Source organism: Rosa rugosa, chromosome 2, assembly GCF_958449725.1.
Source record: "Rosa rugosa chromosome 2, drRosRugo1.1, whole genome shotgun sequence".
In the NCBI taxonomy this organism is placed as follows: domain Eukaryota; kingdom Viridiplantae; phylum Streptophyta; class Magnoliopsida; order Rosales; family Rosaceae; genus Rosa; species Rosa rugosa.
In genome coordinates, this window is record NC_084821.1 from 71,842,294 (window position 1) to 71,852,747 (window position 10,454).

Below are 10,454 nucleotides of genomic sequence, written 5' to 3' on the forward strand. Positions count from 1 at the left end.
AGACAATGGTATAGAAAATTTGATTCTGTGGTTGCATCTTTTGGTTTTACAGAAAATCTAGTAGATGAATGTGTTTATCTTAAAGTTGTTGGAAACCAGTTTGTTTTTCTTATCCTATATGTAGATGACATTCTCCTTGCTAGTAGTAACATTAAGTTACTGAAAGATACCAAAATATTTCTGTCGAAAATTTTTGATATGAAGGATCTAGGAGAGGCTTCTTATGTATTAGGAATTGAGATAAAGAGAGACAGAGCACAAGGTTTATTGGGATTATCTCAACAAGCCTACATTTCAAAAATACTTCAGAGATTTGATATGGCTACTTGTGCTCATGAGGAGGTTCCAATATCTAAGGGAGATAAATTAAATAAGGATCAATGCCCTAAAACAAGTGTTGAGAAAAGGGAAATGGAGTCTGTACCATATCACTACTAAAAACAATTGCATTCGCTTCGGAAATTTGCGACGGCATTGATTTCCGTAGCAATTGAGACTCTATTGCTACGGAAAATGTTCCGTCGCAATTAAGTCTAATCATTTGCGACGGAAAATCTTTGCCGTAGTAACTTTGTAATCAATTGCTATGCCTTTTCCTCTTGCCGTCGCATAACTTATTTCTATTTCCCCTTACATCTCGATCTGTAGCCCTAATTAGCCCAAGCTCTCTCTGTCTCTATCTCGCCCAAGCGCTCTCTTTCTCTCTCTTCTCGCCCAAGCTCACCCAAGCTCTCTCTCTCTCTCTCTCTCTCTCTCTTCAGAACTTGGGTTTCTGTCTTCGTCCAAACTCAGGTTCCAAGGGCCTGAGGATCCACGACAACCCTGCTCTCGAGCACGCCTCCAAGGCCTCCAATTTCCTCTACCCGGTCTTCTTCATCGATCAACACTGCATGAATCCCGACCCGAACGCACCCTCGGCCGGATCCTCCAAGGCCAGCCTGAACCGAATCTGGCGCTCATTAGGTTTGCTCTAATTTATCCTTCTTCTTTTTTTCACTCTTGTCTTTCTCCATCTCTTTGTTGTCTCTCTTTCTCCTTTCGGCTAAAACCTAGACCCAAAAAGCACAAAATCAGAAACGCACCAAACCCAAATCTGAATCACACATCCCTTCCCCTCCGTTTTTTCCGTCAGTCTTCTCTCTCACGCTCTCATATCCCGCCTAAATGCAATCCAGACCCAAAAACCCTAATACCCAAAACACAAATCCTAACCCCTCAGCTCCAATACCCCACATCTCGATTTTGTACTTTTATGTTCTGTGTTTGTATGAATTGACAACTGTCTCAATTTTTATCAGGTTTGAGTTAATTTTCGATCCATGATAGATTCCCAAATGCCCAGGAAGAAATTTTGGTTTCCAAATCGGCAAGCTGAGCATGGCTCTTATTTTCAGTTCATCTTCACCACTCTACTTTGCCTCGTTTTGGAAAGGTATTTTATTATAACTATTCTGCATAGGATCCAAACGCATCTCATGAATTGTAGCTTTTGTTCTTCATGACATTTCAGTGGTGCTGCTAGGTGGGTAATTTTATTAACAATTGAAGAATGGCCGATAGCATGAAGCAATTCCAGAAAATCTTAATTGAGCATGAGACTCAAGCTGAGCACCTCTTTCTAGCTAAACACCAGGTAATTCATACTTGTTACTCTAATGATTTAATTATCTGCTAAATAGGGCATCTGATATTTACATTGGACAGTCGATATAGAATTGAGTTTAGCTATGGTCATCCTACTTGTTATGGGTTTCTAGGTTTGTTTTCTGTTTCAGGCTTGTAGTTTTTTATGGGATTGATTGTACCCAAGTTTAGTGGCATGAGTGACTCGGGAGGAGAAATCTTTGTTTACATTCTTATCCTGTTAGTCATATCTTCAAGCCATTATTTTTATAATTGAATGCTGGAGTTATTAACTTTTGTTTACTTGCATTATAAAGGGACTGAATTGTATTACTTGGTATATTGAATGCCCTGCAAAATAGGATCATCTTTCCTTTGATCTTGTGTCAATCAGTCAGTGTAGTTGCTTTCTGTTGGCATTAAGTGGAGGGGCGCTTTTGTTTATTTATAATTTTTTGCGTTGTATCTTTCTTGCAAGAGTCATTTTTCAATTTTATGAAGAGTAATTATGAGTCTAGTGCTTTTAAGAGTCTTAGGGTGAGTACTCAAGGGTCTTGTCATTAATTGAGTCTTGCGGTGTTCTAGGAGTCTTTTTAAGCCTATAAATATAGCTACGGTTTGTAAACCCAGATGAGATTGGAATGAAATAAACTCAGTTTGTATTGAAAGTCTCCATAAAGCCTCTGTTTCTTGTAAAACCATTCTGGTCTCTTAATCTCTCAACCCTAATCACACTCTCACCGAGCCGACTGTTGCTCTGTTGTGCATCACTAACTTTTATAGAAAATACAAGCTCAAATAGGCAAAGAAATTGCTTACCAGGGGATGAAGAAAGCGGTGACCATCGTCACTGATTGATCTTGTGTCAATCAGTCAGTGTAGTTGCTTTCTGTTGGCATTAAGTGGAGGGGCGCTTTTGTTTATTTATAATTTTTTGCGTTGTATCTTTTGCAACCTATTTGAAACATCAGTTTTCTGCAATTTGGATTTTCATTAAATTGAAGGTTAATTTTGGTTAAATTTCAATATTTTATTGTGATTCTGTTAAGGAATTCAATGGGTTGCAGGTTCAGCGAATAATTACTAGTTGTAGAGGTTTTGGTTTCCTCCAATTTCATTTTTGGGGTCTCTTACACAGTTACACATGAATGAAGTTGTTACTAGGTTCCTTCTCTGCAATCTTGCATCCAAAATGCGATATTGTAGCACCATAGAAAAGAGACTGTTATGTGAGATCCAACAATATACATAGCCTCTACCTAATTACATCCTTATACTTAAGCCATTCGTAATAACCTTCCTTCCATGGCCCCCTAAAGGATTGAAATAAAGTATATGCAGAAAAGGACGTATGGCTGGGTTGAAAGCATGGGTTTGAGGACTTGGTCCTCTTCATCTGGTTTGATTAGTAATATGCAAGTGAAGTGAACTCTAGTGTATCTTCATGGAGGTAAGACCATAGCACTTTTAAACTTTTACCACAGTTGGGTTCTTTTTGAGCTCATTAATGTCATAGGTGACCAGAAAACGAGAGCAAACTCAGCCTCTTTCAAACATACATCTCTTTTCTTCTTTTCGGTTTAATGGGTGGGTGATCTTTGTTGTGTACTGTCTTAGTGTCTTACTTGCATATTCGCAGGCTGTCAATTGTAAGAATATTGCTAGTTTTCTTAATGAATACCTTCAAATTGTTTCAGTAAAAAGACTTGTACTTCTAAAGCTTGCGTCTTTTTATCCTCTATCCTTTGACATCGATCAAAGTCTGAGTGGCTGAGTTCTGAATCATACCTTAAGTTTCTAATATGGGTGATACTTTCATATACTAGATGCCAGCACCCAAGTGAGAACTGGTTATGTTTGTGCTGTAAGGAAGTCCTCTGCAGCCGTTTTGTAAACAAGCATATGCTGCAGCATTATCAGCAGATAAATCATTGTGTTGCTCTTAGCTACAGGTACTATTTTTGATGCTTTTACAACAAAGTTTCTCATCTTTTCCTTACTTTTTATAGAGTGTTTATTACAAATGCATGTTGTGATTTTATTTACATTTCAGGCAGTGATCCTGTTGTGATTGTAAATTATTGATGAAGCAAGATGAGCTAGAAGTTGAAAGAAAGTTGAGAAAGCTTTGGCTGATCTTTGTTTTTTAACAACCTTTGGTTGGTCTTAGAATTGTGATTGTTGGTTGGTTATAGATGATGGGTTTCATAATATTTTTCAATTTATGATATTTGCTGCAGATGGTACTAGCTTTGGTGTGCAATTCACACCATTTTTTTTTTTATAAATGAAATATTCTTTTGCGACGGCAAAGTATCCGTCGCAACAAATTCACCCCAATTTTTTTTTAAAATGAAATATCTTTTTGCGACGGCAAAGTATCCGTCGCAAATAGTTTAGCCATTGCGACGGCAACAGTTTTCCGTCGCAAATACTTTTTGCGACGGCATTTTACCGTCGCAAATGGATTTTGTGACGCCACCTATTGCAACGCCAACATTTCCGTCGCAAAAAGCTGAATTTTCCGTCGCGAAAAGTTTTTTCCGTCGCAAAAGCCCAATTTGCCGTCGCAAAATAGGCGTCGCAAAAGCAATTCTTTTTAGTAGTGTATGCTAGATTAGTTGGCAGTCTCATGTATGCACAAGTGTGCACTAGGCCAGATTTACCCTTTGCAGTTGGCATGTTGTCTAGATTTCAATCTGATCCTGGACACAAGCATTGGACTGCTGGCAAAAAGGTATTGAGATACCTACAGAGGACTAAGAGTCACATGCTTGTGTATAAGCATGTGAAGAAACTTGAACTTGTAGGCTTCACAGACTCAGATTTTGCAGGCAATTATCCTGCATCAATGAAGTCTACTTGTGGCTATGTATATATGTTAGCAGGTGGTGCAGTGGCTTGGAAAACAATGAAACAATCATTGATAGCCACATCCACCATGCAAGCAGAAATTATAGCCATATATGAAGGTGTATGTGAAGGCCTATGGATCAGAAACTCCAATAATTCAAAACATATAGACTTGAAGTTCTACAGTGTGAGAAAGAGGGTAAAAGATGGAGAGATTGGCAAACGTCATAAAGATTATGTTTTCAGTTTCTTAGTTTGAAAGTTTCAATTTTATTTCAGTTTGCAGTTCATGTCAGAAACAATATGTATTCATATTTTGGTCAAATGAATAAAGCTTGAGGTATTTCCAGATATATTGTTTCACAGCTTGATCTTATTTTGAAAATATTTGATTGCTGCTATTTTAGTTTTGTTGATTATCAGGTGGATGGAAATATGCATATATTCAGTAAGAGGCAAACATGCAATCCACTGGTGCTTAAGTAAATAATGTTTGCATTATGATGTTGATATTCAAAATTTTTAGTTAGACTATAATCAAGTGTTTACTACAGAATGACATATTTTACCACTTGATTTCATCATATCAGTTTTGTAGTTCATGTGAGATGCAGATTATTGGTGATTTGGAACAAATATGTTTACATAAGCATGTTTATTTCCAAGTTCTATTTTAGCTGCTGCGTTCTTGACAGAACTGAATGGATCTTGAGAAACCATATATTTCAGTGCACACTATGGCTATTTTCTGGAATGAGTTTTGGTTCAATTGTTATGTAAACAATATTGGTCCAAGGGGGAGATTGTAAAATATTATTTGGACATAATATTATCTACATTAAGTAAATAACAAACTGATTAAAATTATTAATTACAATAAATAGGAAATATATGAATTATCTACCTAGACACCTAATGAGCTTTGGTATGTCACTCATATGGTTAGGAATCCATTTTGATAAAGATAAATATCTAATTAGTTGATATGATAATTATAGCATCTTTCAGAAATAACTCATTGGCTAGAATCAAAGATTCTTTTATGGGAAGACCTATCTAGCTTGTATATATAGGTGCTTGAAGTCCCTATTCACTGTGTGACAAAACATTCAGTTCTGCCCCATAGAGAGGAGTTAAACACATAGTTAAGTAGAAGATTTCTTGCGTGTGGCTGCTTGAAGTTTTGGAGCTCGGATTATTTGTGTTGAATAGCTGTGTTGCTGCTACTGCTTTTGAAGGAATGGCTGTTGTGCATGAAGCAGGTGATGCATCTCCTCTTGTTGTATTCTAGTTCATATTGTATTGATCATTTGGTTGTGTTTATGCATTTTGTGAAACGATCTTGGTTTGCTCATTAAGTTAACATTGCCTTCTCAATTTCTTTCTTGTCCAATAACATCAACGACATATTTTGCTACTTATTCAAGTTTCATCCATTCCTTATCCATGGCTATTATCCAACACAAGATGAATTAATGTGTATGTTTATGATATATTTGTATCTTTCAAACATACATGATCAACATGGTGTTCTAAGGTACTGGGCATTATGCACCGAAAATTCGATATCGCGTAGGGAAAAATGAAGTTTGAAAACCGAACCTAAACTAAAGGCTAGGGTGACGTTTTGATACCAAACTGCACCAACCCACATGACTATGGTGCAGATTCGAGTACGGGTCTTGCACCGCTTGATTTAAACTGCATCGACCCGCATTTTATTTAGTTTCATTTTTGTATTATTTTTAATATATCTTTTTTTTTTTCTAATTGGTTACCATTCCAAGCTTATGTAGGTTTGAGTGCACCTGACCTCTCCCAAAACGCCTATCTCATTTCTCATTCTCTTTCGACCTAAAACTCTCTTCTCTCTCTCGCCTCTGACCAAATCGTTTCTTCTCCGATCAAATCCCATCTTCTCCAACAAAAAAGCTGCTCCAGTTCTGAGGTCTTCTCCCCTGATTTTCCTTCTAAGGTGATTTCCCTTCTTCGAATTCTAGTTCTGAGTTCTTCACTTTCAAAAGCTAATTTCCAGTTCTAGGTCTCTCACTTTCTCCCTCTGAGGCTTTGGGGCTTCATTTAATCAGTTAACACTTTCAAAAATCAAAATCGATATAGGGTTTTCAAAATTTTATTTGGGGCTTTTCCGGAAAATTTTAAATTAGGGAAATTCTAGTGTAGTGGTGGGTATCTCATACCCACATTTACAAAAGTGAGAACAAATTTTGTTGTCAAAGTTGTAATTTGAGTCCTACTTTGTGTAATCTTAGTTCTAATAATGGTAATTACACCTCTTACGACATTTGACAAGTTTTTGAACAAATTCGTTGTCAATGTTGTAATCTTAGTTCTAATAATGGTAATTACACCTCTTACGACATTTTTACAAGCTTTTGAACAAATTCGTTGTCAATATTGTAATTTTTGTTTAACTATATGTAAATAGTGTAAATGAATATGGTAACTTTTGTTCTCAATGTTGTAATTTTGGTTCAAATACTTGTAAATTTTTGTTCAAATAGTTGTAAATGAGGGTATCTCATACCCACCAGTACACTAGCTTGTCTCTTTAAATTAAGGTTTCGATATTCAAACAGGGTTCTGGGTTTGTCAATTGATTTGAGGCTTTCTAATTTCATTCAATTAGGGTTTCGAAAATAGGGCTTTCATTTCTGTTTTCAGGTATAGAAGTGTTAAAATTATGCAGTTTTGGAATGTTGCAGTTTTGTAGATTTCTGAAGTGTTGGAATGTTGCAGATATGTTAAGTGTAAAAATGCTGCAGGATTGCAGATAAAAATTGCCCGACTTTTGGGCCTCAATTGTAGGTTGAAAATAAGTAAATCGGGTCTAACCAAAAACCACACCGGACTGCACCAAAAAACGGTGCAACTGAATTAATCGGTCGAGCTAATTTGAAATGAGATTGCAGTTTGAAATAGGGCAATGATATAGGGCCTCAATGAGGCCTAAGATTTGTGGCCTCAAATCCTAGGTGTCATGTCATGTAAGCAAATACAAATTTTATTTTCAATTTCACATAATAAATCTTGCCACATCATACTATTGCAACACCAATTTTACCCTTTTATATTTCCTTCTAGATGTTAGGGGATGAATCAATTACATTGATGAATTAAATTAGGTGAAGAAAAAAAGATAAGCTATTAATTTAAGATTTTAAGAGATATGTCTACAAATTCTTTGACAAATATTTTTCTTCATTTAATTAAATTCTTTCCTATAATTTTTCTTTCCAAATAGCATCAATATAGTCAAGAAATAGGCTTTAATTTTTCTTTTCAAATATTGATTAATTTCATCCAAAAAAATAGCATTAATAAATTGAATTTGGAAAATACGTATGTCTAAATTAAGAGGTAAGAAAAAATTCCAGCCATTAATTATCATCTAAAAATCTAAATATAAGGAAAAAATTAAAACAAACAAAAAATAATAAACTCAAATATAACGTGTAAACCCTAGCTCAATGTCCCCCCCTTGTAAAAGTGATTCATCCTTTCCTGGGAGCACTAGTTTTCTGAGAGAGAGAAAAAAAAAGGTCGGCAGCGGCTCAACTAAGAGATTGCTCTCGTCCGGCGGCGGCTATGGCATTCGGGTTGGCCTTTTGGCCTCACCAATGACGCGTGATCTACTGTCGGACGGGACTTGATGGCTAACATCCCGGAGGCTCTGGTGTGGGTTTGCTCGAAGGTCTTTGCAGGTGGTTTTTGGCTCAAGATCGACGGAATTTCTCTGGGATGCGTGCAGTGCAGTTATGGTGGGTCTCGGTTTGCAGATCGACGGCGTTGCAGATGTTGAGGAGCGCTGGGTCGTGGCGGTTTCGACTTCGGCGGCGGCGTAGAATCGTGGAGCGATGGGTCGTGGCGGGGTTCTGTGGAGGTGTTTGCATCGTGACGGCGGGAATCTTGCCGGAGCGGGCGTGGGCATCGTGGTGGCTGAGGACTACTATGCTTGCTGCAAGGGTTTGGAGATGGAAGTGTGGTCTGGGCCAATCTTGGCCTGTTGGGCTTCAGTAGGCCTGCTATTGGAGCTCCTTGGGACAGAAATTTAATGGGCTAGGGTTTTGCTCTAAGCTCATCCCTATGTTTTTAGTTTGTCTAATTACAACAAATCCCTTGTATTTCAAGGGACCTATGCACTTTTGTTTTTTTATGTGCCTATTTACTATGAATATTCATAGTTCATAGGCTCGCTGAATAAATGAGCACTGGTTGTCTAATGGGTAGTGCTAGCATACCACGTCCTAAACTTGTCCTTGGTATGGCAAGGGAAGGTATGTATCCGTGTCATTCTGGCTTGAGTATGAATGAAATTGATGTTTGGTTCAAAAAAAAAAAAAAATTTCCCCCCCTTGTATTCGACAATTTCATTAATCAAGGCTTGAGGGCAGCCGCACCAGCCCTTTATTCAAAAAAAAAAATGAACAAAAGAATATATTTAATCATATGAATATGTATTTTTCACATTATATTTTCAAAATTTACAGGAACCCAACAAAGGTTGAATTCATATACATATGTTATGCAAATCTATTGATCGAGTGTATGTGCAAATTTATTGACTGAATTACATGAATTTTTTTCTATTCTTGATTGAAGAAAAAAATTGTTGTTTAAATCTAAGCATGAGTGTAATGAAAAGAAAAAACCAAAATAATTTTTTTTAGAAGAAAGCTAAAATAACTTCTTCTTTTTTTTGAAAAGAAGCCAAAATAACTTAGATTCATTAAATTTTGGAATGATAAGATGGTCTTTTTCTCAAGAATTATATGTCATGATTTGACAAATTGGTGATGTGTATAGGTGACATGGCATGACACCTAAGATTGAGGTCACAAATCTTAGGCCTCATTGAGGCCACAAATCATTTTCCTTTGAAATATGACACAACCGAAATAAGTGGTTTAGTTGTAGTTTGGGCCTCAAACCGCACCGCACAGTGCCCAACCCTAGGGTACTGTTCCTCAAGAAATGTTATGTTACCCAAGAGTACGCGCGTGTATAAAATCGATGCTTGAATTTATTTATTCATATATATAAAATTACATCCCATGTCCTTGAATATACATGAAATTTCCTTCAAGATTTGATCAGGGAGTCTAAAGCAGGGAGCTGTCTTCCTTGATTAGCACAAAGGGAGCCTGAGATTGAACTTCAAATGGGGTTTGGCTGAAGATGTGCTCAGCTACACAAGCAGTGTTTGGATAGAGTCGGCAAAACTTTGGAAATGTTTTGCCAAAAATTATTCAGAATAAAATATATATATATATATATATATATATATATATATATATATATATATATATATATTATATATATAGGTTTATCAATGTTAACTAGGTGTGACTAATGTGATTAGGGAGTGAATAACTGAATCATATATGGGATTATGGGCTATTGGGTCTTGGCGGTTTTCGATTTAGGAGCAGAGATACGAAACCATACGCTTTTCATGGCCATGACGGAGTAGTTGAGACTATTTTTGAAGGCCAGCAACAACGGGAATTGCAACAGTGCAAACATGGTGACGGGAAGAAATGCAACGCAGTACACGAAACTTTTGGTCACTCTCTTCTTCATCGGAATTGTCAGCATCAGTGTGGACGCAAAGGCCAGCATGGTCACCGCCACCGAGAAGAAGAGGAAGGTGAAGCCGAGGATCAGCTTCTGAGGGAGAGAGTGGCGGAAGTCGTGGAGCTCGAACGGTGACGTCAGGATGGAGAGGAACATGACGAGTGACGTCAGCGAGCTGGCTAGGGAGAGAGCGTCGGTGATGATGAAGACTAAGAAGAAAGGGCTGTGAAGAAGGAGTGGAGCGCCGCTGTTCTCGTCGTTGCCTCCAGGGACAGTGAAGGCGGCCGTGAAGGCGACAGTGGCCATTAGTCCGGCCACCGTCGAGCACGACTCGGAGGTCCGCTTCAGCCATTCTTGTGCTTTTTCGAGAAGCGGATCATGTG

General features: G+C 37.5%; 1 protein-coding gene and 2 long non-coding RNA genes across 4 annotated transcripts in view; 2 read left to right on the forward strand and 1 right to left on the reverse strand.

Annotated features, from left to right (window-relative positions):
* The first annotated feature begins 429 nt into the window (after window positions 1-429).
* LOC133733699 (uncharacterized) lies at window positions 430-2,735 on the forward strand. Of its 2 annotated transcripts, XR_009857846.1 has the most exons (4): window positions 430-963; window positions 1,299-1,432; window positions 1,511-1,633; window positions 2,691-2,735. It is a non-coding gene; the product is annotated as an uncharacterized LOC133733699 (long non-coding RNA). The 2 variants fall into 2 exon arrangements; XR_009857845.1 differs by lacking the exon at window positions 2,691-2,735 and having other exon boundaries at window positions 1,511-2,616.
* Window positions 2,736-2,877: 142 nt separating this feature from the next.
* On the forward strand, window positions 2,878-3,862 carry LOC133734822 (uncharacterized). Its single transcript, XR_009858599.1, has 2 exons — window positions 2,878-3,575; window positions 3,677-3,862. It is a non-coding gene; the product is annotated as an uncharacterized LOC133734822 (long non-coding RNA).
* Window positions 3,863-9,891: 6,029 nt separating this feature from the next.
* The window catches only part of LOC133731474 (ankyrin repeat-containing protein NPR4-like), a 2,226-nt gene continuing 1,663 nt past the window's right edge, over window positions 9,892-10,454 (reverse strand). The window contains exon 6 of the mRNA XM_062158838.1: window positions 9,892-10,413. Coding sequence (XP_062014822.1) covers window positions 9,892-10,413 — 522 coding nt within the window. The remainder of the gene's footprint in view (window positions 10,414-10,454) is intronic.